The sequence below is a fragment of the Psilocybe cubensis genome, chromosome 4, assembly GCF_017499595.1.
Source record: "Psilocybe cubensis strain MGC-MH-2018 chromosome 4, whole genome shotgun sequence".
Taxonomy (NCBI): domain Eukaryota; kingdom Fungi; phylum Basidiomycota; class Agaricomycetes; order Agaricales; family Agrocybaceae; genus Psilocybe; species Psilocybe cubensis.
The window spans coordinates 1,691,565-1,711,667 of record NC_063002.1 but is presented as its reverse complement, the minus strand read 5'-3'; the positions used below and the strand labels follow the sequence as shown (position 1 = coordinate 1,711,667).

Genomic DNA, 20,103 nt, shown 5'->3' with positions numbered 1-20,103 from the left:
CGCGCTCGACCTCATCACGGTTCTATGTCTAGAATATCATTAAAAGTCTACATGCTCGCCTTGAACTCTGACTCTGGTATTTGGAAATGGCTATCGTTGGCGTATATCTGGTATGCCGGTCGTTGTAGGCAGTTGAGAGCGACCTGTTTGTCAATTTCGATATCCTCGATCAACGCCTCTGCAAAGAGTGTGAATTGGTGACAAGGGGACAAGGATGAACAGCCAACCTCTTGATATGTAGTCGAGCTCTGGGCGAATATAGCCCAACACGACGGCTCTCATTTCATAGCCGTAGAAGTCGGACTTGAAGTTGTGCATGATGTGAATTTCCTAATTTCTGACCATGAGGGATGGGCGACACAACGCAGGGGGATACTTACAGCAGTGAGCACCTTGTTCTTGTAAAATGGGTTCCATCCTAGGCTCATGACCATGGGCAAGACTTTGAGATCGGCATTGTGGAAATCACTCAAGTGGTCTTGAGGAGGAAGAACCTGAGCATAGCCGTAGTATACACCGGTCTTTGCGACTGAACTTATTGGTGTGATTGAGTCGTCGGGTAGATTTGCTAAGAGCAGAATTGAACGAATGAGATATAGCGACAAGGAAGGACACGAACCGGTGGGACAACCGAGATCCTTTCCGCCACGACCAAAGCCCTTCTGGACAGGGCCAACCAAGTATATTGGAAAGGGCTGCTCGAGAGTGTCGGGGCCAACGATGGTTGGACGTGGAGCACGAGACTGAACTTGAGCGACGGGGATCTCCTGTCTGGCGGCGTACTCTGCAGCAGTTGGAGGCATAAGATGAGTGAGCAAAGTAGATAAGCGGGTGCGGCTGATAATTGACTCGCGATCGGACCTAGTTGACCGCAAACTCTCACAAGTGTTGGACATGTACCAATCTGGCCATTATCCCAACCACTATCCCTCTCCTGCAACTCCCGCTGCTACTCCAATGGCCTACTATCCCCCCTTCCAGCAACAGCTGCCCCAGAAGCTCGATCCAGCAGAGTTCCACCAGGATCCTCCTGAGCCCTCCGTCACCCCCCGCGTAGCTTCAAAAGCCATACAAAGACTCGTTACTCTCGAGCTCCAGAATGCTGGCTTTGAGAGGGCCGTACAGCCTGCCCTTGAGCGTCTCGAGGTCGAAGTAGCAACATGTATGTTCCACCTTTCTCCGTGGTTGATGTGTCCTTTTCACCATGTTCAGTTGTCCAACAGCTATTCCAACGCGCCCATGAGTATGCTAATCTCGCAAACCGCGCCAGTGCGATCGCCTCGGATGTCTTGCTAGCCTGTGAGGACTTTGACATTCCTCCCAAAGAACTCTACCAGACCAAGAAAGCCACGTCCAAGAGGAAGCGATGTACGTCTTTTCTTCTCCTTGCTATCATTCCAATCCTTGATACCCCAATGTTTTAGCAGCCGACAAGAACATCGCAAAGCCTGCAACCCTTATTCCCCCACCTTCTCGTTCTCCTTCGCCTCAACTTCTTCCCTCAGACGATGAAGATGCCCCCACGAATACTCCTACCACTCTCAGGAATCTGCCTCCCTACTTTCCAAATCTCCCACCCAAGCATACTTACCTTCAAACTCCCGTACGCACTCTTTCTCGATCCTCGGATTTGACTCTCTTCTCATTTTTCTCGCTTCACAGGCATCGCCTCCAAAGAAAGCCGCCCTACCGTCACTTGAGAAGAAACTAAAAACAGCTGCTCTTGTTCAAGAATCGCTCCAAAATCTTCTCCTCGCCACAGAGGATAACATGAATCAAGAAGACGGCGAACTCCTCGGTCATATCGTCAACTGGGAGATGAACGTCCAACCAAGGAAAAGATGGAAGGTCGGTGCCAAATAAATGTCTCCCTTATTCACGAGTGCCATGCTCTCATTGTTTACCCGTTAATCTTGCTTCCACTTCACAAAGTAGTCCAATATAGTGTAATATATAATTCAGGTTTACGTTCAACTCCAGACCTATGAGAATGCCATCTGAAATAATTGATTACTACTCGCATAAATCAAGTTTCTATCTATCCGGAGGCTTGCACCTTACGAGGACGGCCGCGTGGTCTTTTCGGTGTTAAATCAGCAGGCGCAGTTGAATGGGATGGAATAGTTGCTTCGCCCTTATTCTCGGATACCAACTTACGAGAACGTCCCCGTCTGAGTGGCGAGGTTTCTTGAATACCAGAAGGTGCTAATGAACTGTCAGATACGTTATCATCAAGGTCACCGCTGCGCGATGCAGTATCCGTTCTCATGTTCATTGGAGTCGATTCAGTCTGTTGTTCTGTTGTGTTATTTGAAGGTTCTGTGGATATCGCCGCCGTACTGGCCGATGCTTGTTTGTCACCATTTTTTGATGTCCTGAACTTCTTTTGAGGTGGCTTATCTACCACAGGGCCCGCATCATCCGCGTTCTTTCGTTTTCTCCCTCGCGTCACACCTGCAGGCTTCGCGGGTTTGGAAGTCGCCGGTTTGAAAACGTTCGTCGAAGAAGTAGGGGTAAAATTTACATTTGAATTATTGTCCTCTGATACAGTTGCCGGGTCTGGTGTTTCTGCAGCTGCCTTTTTGGAAACCCTTGGACGAGGCTTAGGCCGAGGTTTCGTCGATGGGGCCACCTCTCCAGATTGTGTCACATCGGGTACAGACACTTTGACCGCCTTTGTTCGTTTTCTGGGAGCACTTTCAGATTCAGAGAGGCTAGAAAGCTGATTGGAATCGGCATGCTCCGGGTCGGTAGATTCGACAGCAGAAGTTGGACCACCACGAGCTTCAACCGGCGGAACGGATTCCTCGGTAGTGGGACTCTGTATGACGGATTGTGGTCTGGGAGGATTTGTGTCGACGGTAGCGGTTTTTGAACGGGATGGTTCTGGTGTTTGAGAAAAAGAATGTTGCCCTAAATTTGTTGAAAACGTTATTGTGGAAATGCCTGGCGCAGAGCTTTCAACGGACGATAGTCGACTAGGGCCGGCTTCATTGGAAATGGGGCCTACATAATTCACGACCGACAGAGAAGAACTTCGTTTCGTCTTGCCTTTAGAATTGGTAGGCCTTTTCAATTTATCATAGCGCATTCGACACTGACGAAATTTGAGAATGGTTGAGTACAATGAAAAAAAACCAACGACCTACATTTTGGCCGGTCTTGTTACCTCCAATTTTGAGGCTGATGGATTTCCATTGTTTCCCAAGCTCTTCTACTAGTTCAATTAATTGCTTGTCTTCCGCCTCGGACCAGGTTATCTTGACCGAGGAAAGATTGACATGCTCGGTCCAACGTTCTCGACACTGGTCGTTTGTTCTTCCAGGAATAGCTGTTGATACCTGCGCCCATGATTTCCCGTACCCAGCCACTGCCTTTCGCAACAGTTCATCCTCTTCTTCTGTCCAAGCTCCCCGTCTTAAGGCCGGATTGAGAGTCTTCTGCCAACGGCCTTGGCATTGACCGGCAGTGGCGTATTCAGAAACATTTCTAGCCACTATATAAATAGGCAATTTTTGAGATAAACATATCAACATGATGATGCGTGGGCGTACCCAGTTGCCAATTATCAATTCCACATGTTTGTACGGCTTTAATGAGCTTTTGGTCTGCCTCTGGTGTCCAATTATGACGATGAGGGGGAAGACCGTGTCTCATACAATCAATTGGCGTGCGATTTGTCTGGAAAACATCTAAGTGCCTGAAGTTGCCCACCATACAAAAGTCTAAGCGTACCCCGAGCGTTTCCGCCACTTTGACCCAGTCCAATGGCTTTTTCAGTTTAACGTATTCCGAAACAATGGCATTGAGATTTCCGACTTCTGCAGATGTCCATTCAGCATGGTTAATGCGAGGATGTCGGTCTCCAATCCAAGTTATACGGCATTCTGTTGGGGTTCTTTTTACTGTTGATGAACTGGAAACCTGCCTTGCATTTATTATAGGTTTTGATTTAACAAGGATTTCACGTCGCATACCTTTTCGGCGATCCTAGTCCAATCTAATCCTTCAACATTGTTGATGAGGTCGATTTCAGTGTGTGATCCAGTACTGAAATCTTCTAAGTTAAAATTGGGACAAAAAACGCGACGACGCTCACTCAGATCGTAAGCGCGAGTAAGCCTGCAGGCGTTCATTCTCCTGACGTACGGCGGAAGCCAGCGCCTCTAATTCCTTTGCCTTCACTAAAACACATATTTGTTTAGTTTTAGCTTGCTAGGAATATTGATCTTGACCTACTTGGATGTGGAGTAATGTTGGCGATGTATGCAGTCCGTTTTATGGATTCAACATAAAAAGGGGATGACTGAGCGGTAATGTGAGGTTATATCTTGATTGAGATTACTTGGTGGGAGGTACCTCACTGAGAAACTCGCTGGATGGGATTGGAGCTGTGGCCTTCTTCGCGCCAGGTATTAGGACCTCGGGCTCTGGATCCTCATCTCCTTCATCAGCATTAGATGCGTCCTATGACAGTCTTTAGAACTCAGTTCAATAAAGCGGCTTGAAAACTCACCAAAAGTAGGTCCGCCTCTTTTAGTTCCCTTTCTAATTGTTCGGCGCGTTCTGTGAGTATCAGTTGGAGTCGTTTGTTCACCTCTAAAGCATCTTGCACAAGTAATCTGGTAGTCTTAGTTTGTGGACGCGCGTGCGTATTAGAAGAATCGGATTGTATTGGAGACCCTTCAGTGCTTGCCATTGTTAGAGGATAGATTGCAGGTTTGAGCGTAAGAACGAGTGATTTCATGAGATTTTGGTCACGTGATGTAAATGAAATTGAAAACAGGTCAGTTGCCGTCGCGGCCTCGAGTTCAACTTCCCAAGTTACACCAGTGACTCGTCTCTACAGTTTTTCAAAACGATGGCAAATGCCAGCGGGAAAAGAATTGGTGAGCCCACAATCTCTGTATACTCATACGATTCAACTGAATGAATAGCAAATCAAAATGAATCGACTGTGAAAACTCTGAGGCTCGGCATGATATTGCCTACCCTCCTCTCCCTTGTGCTTCGTTTCCTATTTAGAAAGAGTTCTCTTCCCCCTTCTAAAGGGTCATTGGCTATCTATATAGTCACTTTCTTTCCGGCGTTCTTCCTTTCCAATTATCTCATCAAGCAAGGCTCACCTCGGCGCGATCCAACAACCGGCACTTTAATATCCTCTGGCGAAGATTTAAGTCAGCCTGGAGTAACAGAATGGTGCTTTGATATTCTATACATCACTTGTGAGTGTCATGTTTACTTACTAACTTTTTGAAATCTACAATTCTACGCAATTCAGGGGCATGTCAAATTGGTAGTGGGGCATTTGGCGAATGGTTTTGGTGGTTGTACATGATTGTGAGTGACTACAACCCTCCCAAGTTTGTATTTCTGATAGGCATCCCAGATTCCCTTATACGCTGTGTTTAAGCTATGGACATCTGTGATCTCACCTTTGGTTCTGGGAAAAGGGTCCGGCGGTCCCGCGGAAAGCACCACGGAAAAAGAGCCTGTAGGAAGCAAAAGACAGGAAAAACTCCGTAAACGACAAGAAAAAGGCGACCCTCGTGTGCGAGTACAAACAGGAAGAAGATAAAGCTAAATCTGCCTTTCCTTGTTCTTTCGGCGGGTCTTTCCGTTTTGTCACTTGTAAAACCACGATATAATCTTGTTACAAACTTGGAGATAATAGATATCTATTTCGAGGCAACCACAGGGACAGAAATCAGGAATCCAGCGCTTGCTAGGATTATATCAGATCCTCCGGACATGACATCCATTCCATTCTGGCGTCCAACAAATACTAGCGGACTCAAGTTCAGCTCTGGCGACGCGTTATTGTCTACTTTATATTCTCCGCACTCAACGTGGGCTTTTCTCCATCCCGATGGTCCAGCGAAGGTCTCCATGGTAGGAAATGACATTAGCAGACTGTCCGACAATTCAAATGATCAATAATTATCGGAGTAATTGATCGACATGCACAACCTCTCTATACAACTTCTCGAAATTCAAGTTCATTGAAAGTTGTTGGTGCTATTTTGAGGATGCTTCGAAATAGATGGCTCACAGAGACCCCGCAAAATGGGGAAATCCACAGTTTGAAACCGGATAGTGAAATTTCCAGGTATCATGGGATGAATTTTTCACAATGATGTCCTAGTCCGCGGCCCGCGATGTCTTTAGATATTTGCAGTCGAAATGAGCGGTGTGATATAATTATCGCAAAATAACTCGCAAGACAACCAACATTGTGAACAAAATCTCAATGTAGTCAGGATTTTGTTTTGAGTAGGTTGGGCAAGGTTAGCTTGGATAGTATTCAAGTCTTGGATGCAAATGAGCAAAATTAACATATTATAGGCGTGGTTATCCCTTTTACCATGTTATCGCTGTTCAAGCGACCATTACTGGCAAAAACAGAACCCGGTTTTTTTAGTTCCATGGTCAGTTTATTCTATACCATCTTTTTTCAAACAAAACGACACGTTCGACATGGCTTTCAGACGCCAGCATGTCGACAGAATCTTCTTCTTAAAATACGTGTCTTTTTGCTTTCCACTCATTCGAAGGACTCTCGTGATTGAAAAGTAATTATATTCACTCGTATTGTGGAAATAGCAGACCTTGCGATTCGGAAACATTACATCCCACACTGGCATAACAATGCTAAAGCAAACATGTCCTTCTATAACGATTAATACTATATTACTCATACAGTAGATATTTCTTTGAAACAACGCATGCAACCGATATATTGGAGAATTAGGATCCCGCAGTCGTCGCTCAAGTCTGTCGATATGGACTAATCCGCCGGCTTAGAACTCACCTTTGCACCACGTGTGCCTTATAATTATACAATTCTCTCCCTCGAGACGACCGAATTTACCTTCAGTGGCTATTTATGCTCTTCTCGATAGATATCCTAATCTGGTTATGACTTTCCATGCAATGAACTTGAACAATCTGAGATGAACAAGTAGGAAAACTATTAAGCTAATACAAAGTCATGTCAGTGTTGCAGTAAGAATACAGATACACTTTCTAACGATTATACATTAGCTATATTATAGCTTCATATACGAGTTATCCAAATATTTCACCCGGATTGGTCGCGTCGTTATCGTTTTCCATGAGTGCTGCGCGTCAAGCTAAAATTAGACCTCTCGCGTTAGTAACGCTATCACGTGGAGGACCCTCACACTCCTGTGACTTTCTTGCCAAACGCGCCAGTGGATTTTAACTGACCATTTGCATCTTTTTCGCTTCCTACCATCTCGGTGCTCAAATTCTCTCGTCTGAACAGTTCATACTTTTGCCACGTCTTTAAAACGGTGCTATTTGCACAATTGTCTACCGAACTCCTTCCAAAGGATCTGAACGAACAACCTAAAGTGGCTCTGTTAACTGCCAGCTGTTTTCTCTGGACAATTCTTGACATATTGAAACCCATCTCCCGGTCGTCACCGCTTCTACACATTTCTTATGACCTCTCATAGCATCTCTGGCATTAAAATTGGAACTTGTCATGAAGCGTTGACGCCTTCAGAAGTAATTTTCCAAATTGAGTATATGCGCACTCCGTCTCACAACTATCATGCATATACACTCAGTCTTATCCTGCTCCGTGTTTTAAAAAAGAAGACCTAACCTCTAGCTCTGTGACCTTATGGACCTGTCCTGCTGATTCAGGTAGATCGAATCCAAGTTCTGACTCCGATAGTGAATCAGATAAGGTATGTTGCCCTTACGTTCCTGCCCTTCGATGCTTCAAGGAGATATCAATCTAGATTGTTGGCCATGGACCACCTACCTCACAAGGTTAAGCATGGCTCTTGAAGGAGACTATGTCGGAGTATTTGAATGCTAAAATGCGGCTCTTCCTTGTCAGACGATGACTACGCAGATCAGGTTGCACTACGTCGGCCTGATGCGTTGCTTTCGATCTGTCAGCGGAATATTCTTATTTTCAATCGTACGTGCTGACAGACTAACTTCCTGAAAATCCGACTCGCCAGCTGCCGAGGGTTCTCTGGATCCTAGCCATGTATGCTCTACATTTCTGTTCAATGTCGTAAACCCCACTCACATGAGGGTTTCGCTTCGTTGAATAGGAAAACCTTGCGTTGCGCATGCATAAAATAATTTCTGAGTCTAGCCTGCTCCAATACGGAGAAGCTCAAGTGTATCGCAAAACCTCTTGTGTCGAATCGCCGCCTGCTACGCTTGAGAATAAACGCTCCTCGAGCCCTCTTGAAAGTGGACATTTGACGAGACAACCTTTTCAAATGGATCCGGAACGATCGCAACCACCATGCTCGGGAGTAGTATGGACTGCTTCGTCTATTATCAACATCTCGGCTCTGGTGCTTAATTCCTCATTTGTTTTACAGGAACACCCAGGATTTTCTCATCGGGTTGACTTTGAATCCTGTGAAGGGTTACCTAGCTTATTGCGAGAGAGTTTTAAATCCACCGCGGGTCACTCTGACGACATTCTCCCACGGACGATCTTTAATGGAGTGACCGAGAACAAGGAGAGAGACGCGAAAGTTGACTTCTCCATAAGTCTGGAGAATCGGCCGGATACCTCGAGCTCATCTGCGATTCGTGGCTTGGCGATTTCAGGTACGCTCAACTCAAAATCTGATTCAAAATGCGTCTAATTTATCGGCCCAAGGCCCTGATACCACCAATATTGATACTACGCTCCGCTCGACAAAGCAAGCAGGTCAATCTCACGAAGAAATGGGCATGGGCTGTGCCCCCCATCACTCTGACATTCCCTCGTCTTCGCCACTTGAGCATATTGAATGTGCCCAATCAAACCCTTATTTTACACCAGCGACAATTGTCCGAGCGCATAGTCCGGTATGTCAGTATGCATTCCCGAGAAGAGAAATTTTCACACTTCTTTGATCTCCCTAGGACTTTAGAACGGATGTCGTGGGTATACAAGAGCTTGTTAGTTCTTCGCCTCCGCCATCCCCATCGATGACTTCAAACTATTTGCAAAGTTCAAGCCCGATCTCCAGCTCAAATCCCATGGATAGGTCTATTCAGACCCCTCCCACCTCGTCACCAACGGTTCCCGAAGAATATAGTCAAACACTTTCCGAAGGTGTTGAAGAGGTATGCGATAGAGATAGTGCCCCTTTACCACTCATTTACGATAATTAAGGATTTCTACACGGAGCAAACATACACCGCCTATTCTCATTACCCTTTGGACCATGGGCCTTACCGCAATATGAATCCAGTGCGTTGATTGATGCTTTCATCCAAATTATCATGGCATTGAGGTGTTATTAGCATATATCCAATGACTTCTTTCCACTGCCTGCTCCTCAACAACATATAAATCCGCAACACCATATGAGTTCGATATCGGGTGCCCTGGTTCCCCCAACATTTGTTCAGGACTTTTTAGATGCAACGGCCGAACCCCCCAAGCATGTCGAGCAATACCCCCCACCTGAACTCAACCTTACTGCGTCTGAGGTTGATCTACCGGTACCTGGACCCAGTAACCCACCTATACGTCCACCTCCACCTGTTATTGAAGCCAAATCGAGTTCGGCACAAAATCGACAGGTAGTACCAAAGAATGTGGTGCCCAACCCCAAACGCCCCACACTGGCTGGAGTCAAACAACAGCAAAAGAAACTTTCGAGACCATTTCGTTCACCTGTCATACACGCCCCTGTTCGCTTAGCCCCAAAGCCGCCGACACCATCATCTGGGCCACTAATATCATCCGCCAACTCGGCAATTCTCAAAGATGCGGCGGCGGAGACGGCGAAGGTACCAAACGCCGCTGCTGCTTCATCTTCGTCTCAGCCAGCGGATACGAAGATAAAGCACAGGACTGCAAGGGCGTCCTCACAATTCAAATCGCCGCTTGCCTCGTCGTCAACAACAGCAGACGAAGCGGCGCTTGTGAGGTTGACGCCTACAATCCAGTCTTTGGAACGAAAGCTGCAGCTTCTGAGGCGGGCGCTGAAAGTCAGAGAAGACGTGCAAGAAGAAGTTCTCGAAGGACTTGTGAACAAGTGGTCTGAGGCTGGTAAGGAGGTTGCCTGGGAGGTATGGGACGCGGTGAAGGACAACGCGAACGCAGCAGAAGATGACAAGAAGGGAAAGAAACGGGCAGTGGAAGAGAGCTGGGGATGGGATGAAGGACGAGAGGCAAAGAAGACAAAAGGCGAGGAGGAGAAGGACAGGAACTGGGGCTGGGATGTGGTGCCGGTTGGAGAAGAGGAAAGGCAGGCATCTGAGAGTGCAGAGAGCCCGAGAGAGGAAGAAGGAAGACAGCCGACACTGGGAACGATGTTGCTGCAGCTGGGGATTGCGCCCGAGACGTTTGGCTGGAGCGAGGAAGAAGGGGCGTTTGTTGACAAAGAAGCTTAACGGCGGACGGAGGATGTTTGCGGTAACTTTAATTTTGTACATGTGGAAACAAGAGAGATTCTTTTGACACGACACGTGGAATCCACTTTTCGCGGAGAGTCCATTCTCGCGCTTGCCAAAGACGGTGTGTTTTTCCAATCTGCTGGATCTGACCGACGGCGACTTGAGGTGTTGAGCAGCGAGCAGACTGGGCGCTCTGGAGAAGACTCGCGAGAAGACTTGGAGCAGAAAATCATAGGAGTAGTGGGTCCCAGTTGGCGCCCATGACTGTCTTGGCGTCCAGAGTGCGTCAGTGCAAGTGTGATGTGATGTGACCGATGAGTGGCTTACGTAATAAAATGACATTGACGCACGCTTTGTTCTCTTCCCAAAGCGCCCTTCATTCTTCTGCCACTCCCGCCCGCCAGACAAAGTGCGCTTTCCCTTTGTCGACCACCGCTCCCTTTCAGTCCCCCGCTGTCCCCCTTTGTATTTACTTACTCCTCTACCATGTCCAAGTCCAGGAGCGCTAGTCTCGAGATCGTACCCCCCGCGACATCGCGCGTCAGAGAGAACCCCGCTGTCCCACCCGCCTCCCACAAGCACAACCGCAAGCCAGTAGAGGAAGACCCCGATGACGCCGACGCAGATGCTGAAGGAGACGAGTTGGACAATCAGCCCCCGCCGGCTCCCGCTCCCAAGCCTGCAGCGGCAGCAGCAGCAGCTACTACGGTGGGTGCCCCATCTGCGCCCAGTTTCACTCGCTAGATCCCTTACACCTCACCATTTAGACAAACATACCAAACGCGCCAAAGCCCTGCGACCGCTGCGCGCGCACCGGCAAGCCCTGCAAGGGAGTGGCGGGTTCCCGATGCGAATACTGCAAACGGTTGAAGCAAAAGTGCTCCAACAGCTCCGGGCCTCCTCGTAAAAGCGCAACCACTGCTCCCAAGCCCGCACGTACGTCTTCATTTTGCTCGTTCTCTCAGCGCCTTGGTCTGATCTCTTGCCCGTGAATAGCTGCTCCCAAGAGGCCCGCGGAAACGGCGGGCGCGAAAGCCCCGGCTGGCAAGGGTGCTGCGCCTTCTCAACTTCCGTCAAAGCGCAAGGCGCCAGCAAGCGCTCCGCAAAACGGCGCGGTAGACAACCACGATCTCGACGGAGAAGGCAGCACTGTTGAAGAAGAACACGACTCCGGGACTAGGCATAACAAGAAGCGCCGGGTCGCCAAGGGGCCTACGCGTCTTCAGCTCGTCAAAGCCGTTAATGACATTGAGGCCTCGATGAAGCGCGTCCAGGCATCTGTCGCCAAAGAGGTGGAGAAGATGAGTGGAATCGTCAAGATTCTCAACGCAAAGATCGAAGAAATGGACGATGAGTAGGATCCTCACCGACTCACGAATGAATTATGAAGGACGCCTGGTGATTCCCTTATTTAACAACGGACTTGTGTGCAACAGTTTTCTTGGTTTTCTCTGTCCCTTCTGTTATTTACTGAGGATTTGTACTTACTATACACTAGCTAATATCTCCTGTAATTCCCAGCCGACCTTTGCTATCGAACTGTTGTCCTTTCATGATCTGTACAGGTATCCCCCGGCACGTGACGAGAAAGGCGGCGCGTCCAGGACGAGAATAGCTCAGATTTGTTTCAGCGACCATGTCTGTATAAAAAACACCATTGGAAAAATGAATCACGTCTATCTTTTCAGCTATGCCCCATAATCCGTTTGTTCTCGTCACCCCAGGTGCCACTCGCGGTCTTGGTGTTGCACTCACACGCCAGTATCTGCGCACCACAAACCTGCCTGTTTATGCCAGTCACCGAACGGGGGCGACAGATAATGAGATTAAGAAACTGATACTCGAGCCTATAGAAAAGGTTGATCCTGAACGCCTGAACCTTCTTCATCTCGACCTCACGTCAGAGGATAGCATTGCGTCTGCGGCCCACAGCCTCAACGAGTCGCTCGAAGCAAAGGGGTTGACAGACGCATATATCCACACCGCATTCATCACAGGGGGCATGCTCGTACCTGAGAAGAAGCCCTCTGATCTAGACTGGGACGCTATCAAGGAGACTTTCCAGATCAACACGATATCGCACATGCTCATCATAAAGCACTTTTCGCGCTTCCTCCCCAGCCCCTCCATCAAGAATTTGGAAACCCCGGCCAAGTGGGCCCATGTTTCAGCGCGGGTTGGGTCTATCCAGGATAATATGCGTGGCGGGTGGTATTCGTACCGCTCCTCCAAGGCGGCGCTCAACCAGGTCATGAAAACCTTTGATCTGTACCTTGAGCAGAGCAGTGCCAAGGCTATGTGTGTTGGCGTGCACCCTGGGACTGTCAAGACCGACTTGAGCAAGGGATTTTGGGACTCTGCTGTCAGACAAGAGTCTTTTGAGGCTATAGATGCAGCCACAAATCTGATCAACGTCGTTGAAAATCTATCGCTGCAGCAACGCGGCAAGGTTTGGGATTGGGCTGGCAAAGAGGTTCCTTGGTAAATGGACACTCCCCAAGCCATAGGTGCGTTTCTGTTGTTTCATTGCTTTTCGGTTCTTGACTTTTGTCCGATCTAGAATATTGCACTGCCTTTGTTAATAGACCATCATCAGATTATCAAGTTGTTCTTTGCGAGTCCATACACTATTTTTTGTATCGTGTTTCTAAATAGTTGAGTGTAAATGCTATTATTACAGCAGCTGTGCTTGGTCTTTCTTGTAATCTGCTGTCGAACACAGGACAAATTTAAAAACTGCCAACAAGGCAAAGTAGAGTTCGCTCTCGTCTAATTTTCGTAAGGATAACAGTAACGAAATCCCTTCACATAGTGACGTGAATACAATAGTTGGGCCATAATTGTTACCACATCCCGACATGATCATTTGATATATATAGCAAGAACATTTGTCCCATACGGGGCAGGATGGGGAACTCGCGACTATTGAAATCCAACCTATCCAGGTTTGGCACAAGTGTCCCATCAACGCATCACCCTGGGATCCCGTGGAATTCAACACTTGGAGCAATGAACCTATACAAAGGGAACCTGTTAAAAACAATCCGGATGCGATGAAAATCGAAAAGAAAATGTGGATGCCAGTTGTGTGATAATTTCTGGCTGGCCCGTTACTAAATAATATATACACTGGCTCCAGCGCTTACATGATGACATGTTATCCCATCAAATATTAGGCGCCGTGTCCATTGCTAGAAAAGGATATACACGAGCCCATATATTTGTTTGGATGATCGATTGCCCTCTCGGGACACATCTTACACCCACTGGGCAGCCAACTCAACCAATCAGAGGGTTTGTATTGGAAACATCTCAATGATTGCAAATGCAGTGAGGTCACAGTGACGATTTTGCGCTTCAATCTTCATCGGATCTTCCGATGGATTCGTTCCAGAGACATCATTGGTCATAAACATCGCAGACTCCAGAGGTGCGATATACGTGGAGCGAATGACATTACAACTAAACGTACAATGCTTCGATATCTGAGACCGGGGCTCGTCAATTCAAGTGCCCGAGATTGCAAGAAGCCTTCATCTTTCGGAGAATCCAGTCTTTCATCAACATTCCTCTGCCTTCCTTTTGGCTAATGCCGGTTCAAGTTCCCAAATAGCTGGAGGAAATCTCAGATAAAATCCATCCATCCACACAACTTAAATGGGCCGACCCCGACCCCATCGTTATCTTTCCTTTTTGTTTCATGTATATTCCACCGAATGTGCACGGAGCTAATTGTCAAACCGAACCTGGTGTTGGGGAATTTTTGACTTTTTTAGTTGGTCCATGGGCTTCCTTAGCATAACGAATTCGAATTGACACATGGAATTGTCTTCTTGAACGCATGCAAGTGCAATAGACAAATGTATCTAGCACAGGCCTTGGTGGTAATAGCAAGAAAGAGGTGTCAGGTGTTTAATCCCTTTCGCTGATGTGATTTGAACTGGGGCGCACAAGTAAAGTGCGCGGATACCTATACGCGCAACACTGACAATGGTTTTTATAATTTTCCATGTCCAAATCTCTCAAAACTACAACTATACAACGACGTCAAAAACTCGAAAAGGTAGCCAGAAATGATATATGGTTTCTTTACTTCGCGTAAAAAGTTTAAAACAAAAAATACATCAACAAAGCAAATTGCGATGCCTAAGACGGGTTACTAGCAACCCAGAGTAAAAGGCGAAAAGAGATAAGGAAAGCAGGGTGTACGACTCTAGCATGTGGGGAGATATGACGAGAAACACTAGACAAGGTAACTGCAAATGAATGGAAAGATAAGAGGCTGAGGAACGAAAGACACCAGATGGTGCTCACGCAGAAGCAGTGACGGAAGGAGGCGGTACAGGAATATCCTCGCGCAGAGGAACACTAGCGGCACCCGTCTTGATCAAGGGAAGCTTCTGTCTCGCCTGCACGACCACTTCTTCTTTCTTTCCAGTTTGCACAGTCCGAGTGCCTTGAATGGGTCCGCTGATAGGTCCCAAAAGTGGGTCAAATACAGCACGAGCCTTGGCGACTGCATCACTGTCCACGATCGCCTTTTCCCCGTTCCTCAGGGTGGGGGGAGTTGTACCATCGAGGAGGCCAACCTGTTTATCGGTCCAAATCGGCGCTACCTCTTCGGATCCGTCTGCCAAGCCGACACCAGCGCGTCCGCCGACCAGTTTCCAGTCCTTCAGCCTGTTGATGCCGAGCTCAGTAAAGACCTGGTCAACAGCGCTGACCAGACCTTCCATCTGTTCGAGAGTATGACGTGGAGTGACAGTGATCCTGAGACGCTCCTCGCCGCGCGCCACGGTTGGGTAGTTGATTGATTGCACGTAGATGTCATGTTCGGCAAGAAGTTTGTCCGACGCGGCTTTAGCCAAGGCAGCATCACCAACAAGCACAGGTACAATGTGTGAAGGACCGGGACTAATGAAATGATAATCAGTCTTAATTCACTTCATTTCAGAGAGAAGAAGGATCAAACGCACACAACGGGGATATCGAGTTCAGCAAATCGGCGCTTAACTTCCCGAACGTTTACCTGCTTCAATTGACGGTCGCCGACATAGTTCTTCTGATAAACGACACTAGCACGAGCACCAGCTACGGTTGCAGGGGGGAGTGAGGTGGTGAAGATAAAACCGGGAGCGTAGGAGCGAATCATGTCCACAAAGTCAACCGAGCCAGCAATGTAACCACCGACGGCGCCATAAGCCTTTCCAAGAGTACCTGTAATAGTACGTCTGTCAATGTGTTATGGCCTACAATAAACGTGATGATATCCGTACCAGTAATGATATCAACGCGATCCATAACGGAGCCTTTGATGGGGAACGGACTGTCACCCGCGGCAGCTTGGGCATCGTAATCCAGATGTTCAGCAACACCGGCACCACGGGGTCCGTACAAACCGACCGCATGAACCTAATATGGCATGAGTAATAAATCATGACGAAGGAGAAGAGAACACACCTCATCCAAGAAGGTAAGTGCGCCGTATTGCTCCGCAAGGTCGCAAATTTCTTTAATGGGTCCGATACTGCCGCACATAGAATACACCGATTCAAATGCAATAATCTTAGGGGTTTCCTTGGGATATTGCTTGAGTTTAGATTCCAGGTCCTCGAGATCGTTATGCTTGAACAAGACGCGCTTAGCGCCAGAGTGTCGCATGCCTTGAATCATGGAAGCGTGGTTCATTGTGTCCGAAAAATATACACAGCCTGGAAGTTTGGACCCGAGTGTAGAGAGCGTAGCATCGTTGGCGACGTAACAGGAAGAAAAGACGAGAGCAGCTTCTTTGCGGTGGAGATTAGCGAGCTCCTGCTCGAGGGCTAGATGCATAGCACCATTGCCGGCAATGTTGCGAGTACCTCCTGCACCGTGCCCGTACTTGTCAAGAGTGCGACTAAGAAAAGGGAGACAGAACAGTTAGGAGGGTTCAGAAAAAAAAACAGAGTAATTTGAATACATACTGCATGGTTTCGAGGACGACGGGGTTATTACCCATGCCAAGATAATCATTGGCGCACCAGACCTCGACCTCATCCTTGACGCTGGCGGTGTGGGCGATTGGGAACTTTGCGGCGAGTCGATTGATATTGTTGAAGTAGCGGTAGGAGTTGTCCTTGTGCTTCTTGTCGAGCTCGTTGACGTAGAAGCTCTCGTAGTCGAACCCGGTGTGGTGCTTGGCCTTGTGCGAGGGTGCGGGGACAGGGGCGGCGGCGGCAGCAGCAGCCTTGCGCGCATCTTCAGCGGCTTTGGCGTGGAATGGGCAGCCAGCAGCAGCAGCGACCTCTGCATCCGACTTGGCCTTGGACCCCTTCTTTGCAGCAGCTGCAGAGGCAAGATCATCGGCCATAACGGCGGCGGCCCTAGCAGCGGAGGCATGGGGACACATCTCGACGGTAGCGCCGGGCGGGGGGAAGACGCCCTTTTCCTTGTGGATCTTTTCGACGTCGACATTGGCTGCGACGCTAGCATAGCCGGCGACGATCTCCTTGGAGCGCACATTGAGAGCAGGGCCCATGACAGGGCATTTCGTAGCGCGCTCGGTGAGTGCGGACAAGGAGGGATACCTCGGGGACGACGCGGTGGACAGCGAGCGAAGGGTTGCTGTCTTTGTCTTGCCCAGGAAGGGACAGGATTTCTTGAAGCGGGTGAGGGACGAGAGCTTGTCCATGGTGGGTGGGGGAGAGTCAGGTCAAAGCCAATTTGCGCTGTCACGCTTTTTGTGCCCGCCAGATTACTATTCTCGGAAATTGGGAGCCAATCACATTGCGTCCGTTTGAAATCACCTGATCCGGCTATATTTATCTATATGTTTCTCCGGCTAATGATATGATACAGACAGACAGCCTTCAAGCACATCGACCGCTAAATCAACCTCCTCTTTCCCCACATTCAGGCTGGGAACAAGTCGCACCGCATTCTTCCCAGCAGTAAGCACAAACACCCCTCGCTCCCGCGCCAGTTCTACGATCCTCCCAGGTACTTCCACGTCTTTGAATCCGAGCCCCCGGATGTGTCCTCGTCCTCGCACGCGTTCCTCCAAAAGACCCGGGTACCATTTCGGCAGTGCCTCCAGCCGTTCGCCCAGGTATTTGCTCGTGTCCGTCATCTTGCTAATAAATTCTGGCGACGAAAGCCGAGACACGACATAGTGTCCAATTGCGCACGCCAGTGGTGATCCTCCAAATGTCGTCCCATGTGTACCTATTTTGGTCAAGTAGCCATCTCGTCTGTCTGTAATGGTCACATACCTGGTGTCATAGTAGCTGCAACACTGTCCCTCAGCACGACCGCGCCAATGGGGTACCCATTCGCAAGTGGCTTCGCCATCGTCACAATATCGGGGTGACATTCAGCAGGCAGGCTTGAATGCGCCCAGAGGGTGCCTGTCCTATACAGCCCACACTACCGCGGTCCACTTTAGCACTCTAACCTCGACACATATGGGTATCAACATACCTGTATCTCATCGAAGATCAGCACAGCGCCTACCGCGTCACATCGTTTCCGCAATGCTCGCAGCCACTCTACATTGGCATCATTGATACCTCCTTCACCCTGGATAGGCTCAACGATCACCGCGCAAGTGTCCTCGCCCACCAGGGTCTCCAGTCCAGCCAAATCGTTCAGTTTGCCCACATCCACGCCAGGAATAAGGGGCGCGAATGGTTTCTGATATTTGGGGTTACTCGTGACGCTCAGAGCACCCATGCTTCGCCCATGGAATGAATTCTCAAAGCAAGCTATACGATTCTTGGTGCAAGCTGGGTCGTCCCAACTCTTGCCGTTGGCCTCCGCCCAGCGCTCCTTTCCAACTTTACGCGCGATTTTCAGCGCCCCTTCGTTTGCCTCGGTTCCTGAATTCGCAAAGAATGCTTTTGCACCTCCTGAACCTGTTTCAGTTGCTTTGGCACCAGCAGCATAGCCGAGTCCTCCCTCAGTCTGCGTGAGAGTGACCAGCAGTTTGGCAAGTTTTCCGGCCCATTCATTATGGTACACATTGCTCGTATGCAATAGCTTTCCAGCTTGTTCTGTCAAAACCTAAGAATACCAAAAAGATAGGGTTAATAAATGATCAGAGTTGTCCTCCACACGATATCAAAGATGGTGGAAAGAAAGAGTCATGACGCGACGAGTAACCGACCCGACGGTACTCAGGATACATCCCGCCCCGAAGTCTACCCATTTCCGGGAGAGGCAATCAATGCCCATACGTGGGAGATGTCGAGTGAATACCATGGAATAAGATGCAGACTCCCTCGATGATGAGAAATAAACGTTTCAAAGCACAGATTTCGGAGCCTCGAGAATGGAGGATGGGTCACCATCCCAACCTATTTTTAACAGTGTAGATGCAAAAATAAAATTCGGCAGCGATCGCTCAAACAAAATAGATTCACTGATAACCAATGGGCACCAGGAGATATCCAACCATCCAGCCATTTATTGATACTTGGTATCCATTTATTCCCATAGGCCCAAAGCCGTAGAGAAATAGAATAAAGGAAAATATACACACCTGCAATACGCCTTCATCAGCGTGTCCAAGCGCGTTGACGGCAATACCCGCGCTGAAATCCAGATATTTGTTGCCGTCGACGTCCCACACGTAGGAGCCTTTTCCGTGGGCTAGGACAAACTCGGGCCGCGCGTATACGGGGAGGAGGTACTCCTTGCCCAAAGCCAAAGTATTTGCTGTCGCAGCGGAGGGTGGGGATTTAGGCTTGTGGGTGGGGGCAAGGTATGCGGTGGAAGGCTAAATTCATAAAAGCGAAATGAGTGCATAGGTAAAGAGTGACTTCTTGGCACGGTAGTGGTGTGCGCCATGATTGTGATGGTACGTACGGCTGTAGCTACACCACGACTGCGAAGGAGTACGTTGTTGTTAGACCCAGATATTTTCCCTGTCCTGCGTGCAAGCGCATGTAGAGGTAGATTTTGGCTGGGCTTCATCGTAGATGGTTAAAATGACTATGGAACTGTTGAAAAGCAGGGATTTCAATATAGGTTGCAATTTCGGGTTGACCGAGACAATATTGCACAGAAAGAGCGGCCATAAAGAAACGTACGTACAGGTCTAAAAGCCATCTTTATGAGTTCTTGGAGCGATACAGACAACGACGAAACGTACCGGCAAGTCGCGTTAGGGGCGTAAATTTTCGTTCCACCGATCAATTGACCGCAAAGCGACTGTATAAGTATTGGTTCCAGGCAAATGAGTCAGAACAATGAGTCAGAGGGTTAGTTGGGAGGAAGAGGAGAGTTGGGTGGTCGCGGCCTGGGGAAACAGAGGAAGAGGTTAAATAGTGGTAGCAGCCACTTTGCTTTATGCTAGTGGTTCGGATCCTGTCATGAGGCTCGGAATTGTCGGATATAGACCTTGACGAGCGCTTGCTTGCAACTTGCTCATGATCATATCCGTTTATAACAAGACCCATACTTGCTTTGCATCGCTGTACTTTTGTGCCGGGGCGCTGCTGGTTACAGAGCATTTCACGCATGGAATTCTGTGATTTCCCTTACAAGTTAACGGCGAACAACGAGGATGAACGCAGCAAGAGGCGAAACCTCGCAGATGCAATGCATCCTATAGTACACGTTTGCCAGTTCAGCATTGCAATAATTAAACAGCCTCTCAGTTTCCTATTTCTCCGAGCATGGGAAGAGTTAATTATTCAAAGTGGTATGATCAGACCAGTCAGTTATAAC

The 20,103-nt window shown here is 48.5% G+C and overlaps 8 protein-coding genes across 8 annotated transcripts; 5 read left to right on the top strand and 3 right to left on the bottom strand.

Moving 5' to 3' along the window:
• Positions 1–47: 47 nt before the first annotated feature.
• Positions 48–803, bottom strand: JR316_0004701 (Riboflavin kinase; the record flags this gene model as incomplete). The annotated part of the gene is made up of 4 exons (XM_047890465.1): positions 48–178; positions 228–330; positions 381–568; positions 620–803. The coding sequence occupies 4 exons, from the start codon at positions 801–803 to the stop codon at positions 48–50; spliced, it is 606 nt and encodes a 201-aa protein (XP_047750226.1).
• Positions 804–894: 91 nt separating this feature from the next.
• Positions 895–1,863, top strand: JR316_0004700 (uncharacterized protein; the record flags this gene model as incomplete). The annotated part of the gene is made up of 4 exons (XM_047890464.1): positions 895–1,162; positions 1,213–1,368; positions 1,425–1,603; positions 1,663–1,863. 4 exons carry the CDS (start codon positions 895–897, stop codon positions 1,861–1,863), a joined length of 804 nt encoding a protein of 267 aa, XP_047750225.1.
• Positions 1,864–4,861: 2,998 nt separating this feature from the next.
• On the top strand, positions 4,862–5,578 carry JR316_0004699 (Transmembrane protein 208-like protein; the record flags this gene model as incomplete). The annotated part of the gene is made up of 4 exons (XM_047890463.1): positions 4,862–4,889; positions 4,938–5,225; positions 5,282–5,340; positions 5,390–5,578. The coding sequence occupies 4 exons, from the start codon at positions 4,862–4,864 to the stop codon at positions 5,576–5,578; spliced, it is 564 nt and encodes a 187-aa protein (XP_047750224.1).
• Positions 5,579–8,270: 2,692 nt separating this feature from the next.
• On the top strand, positions 8,271–10,392 carry JR316_0004698 (uncharacterized protein; the record flags this gene model as incomplete). The annotated part of the gene is made up of 5 exons (XM_047890462.1): positions 8,271–8,610; positions 8,663–8,853; positions 8,911–9,114; positions 9,164–9,241; positions 9,295–10,392. 5 exons carry the CDS (start codon positions 8,271–8,273, stop codon positions 10,390–10,392), a joined length of 1,911 nt encoding a protein of 636 aa, XP_047750223.1.
• Positions 10,393–10,881: 489 nt separating this feature from the next.
• On the top strand, positions 10,882–11,753 carry JR316_0004697 (uncharacterized protein; the record flags this gene model as incomplete). The annotated part of the gene is made up of 3 exons (XM_047890461.1): positions 10,882–11,103; positions 11,163–11,331; positions 11,392–11,753. The coding sequence occupies 3 exons, from the start codon at positions 10,882–10,884 to the stop codon at positions 11,751–11,753; spliced, it is 753 nt and encodes a 250-aa protein (XP_047750222.1).
• Positions 11,754–12,085: 332 nt separating this feature from the next.
• JR316_0004696 (1-hydroxy-2-glutathionyl-2-methyl-3-butene dehydrogenase) lies at positions 12,086–12,880 on the top strand (the record flags this gene model as incomplete). The annotated part of the gene is made up of 1 exon (XM_047890460.1): positions 12,086–12,880. One exon carries the CDS (start codon positions 12,086–12,088, stop codon positions 12,878–12,880), a length of 795 nt encoding a protein of 264 aa, XP_047750221.1.
• A 1,825-nt stretch (positions 12,881–14,705) lies between these two features.
• JR316_0004695 (mitochondrial 5-aminolevulinate synthase) lies at positions 14,706–17,065 on the bottom strand (the record flags this gene model as incomplete). The annotated part of the gene is made up of 5 exons (XM_047890459.1): positions 14,706–15,309; positions 15,372–15,612; positions 15,672–15,807; positions 15,856–16,291; positions 16,359–17,065. 5 exons carry the CDS (start codon positions 17,063–17,065, stop codon positions 14,706–14,708), a joined length of 2,124 nt encoding a protein of 707 aa, XP_047750220.1.
• A 150-nt stretch (positions 17,066–17,215) lies between these two features.
• JR316_0004694 (Acetylornithine aminotransferase, mitochondrial) lies at positions 17,216–19,347 on the bottom strand (the record flags this gene model as incomplete). Its single annotated transcript, XM_047890458.1, has 5 exons — positions 17,216–17,598; positions 17,646–17,799; positions 17,854–18,435; positions 18,914–19,150; positions 19,240–19,347. The coding sequence occupies 5 exons, from the start codon at positions 19,345–19,347 to the stop codon at positions 17,216–17,218; spliced, it is 1,464 nt and encodes a 487-aa protein (XP_047750219.1).
• Between the last annotated feature and the right edge of the window lie 756 nt (positions 19,348–20,103).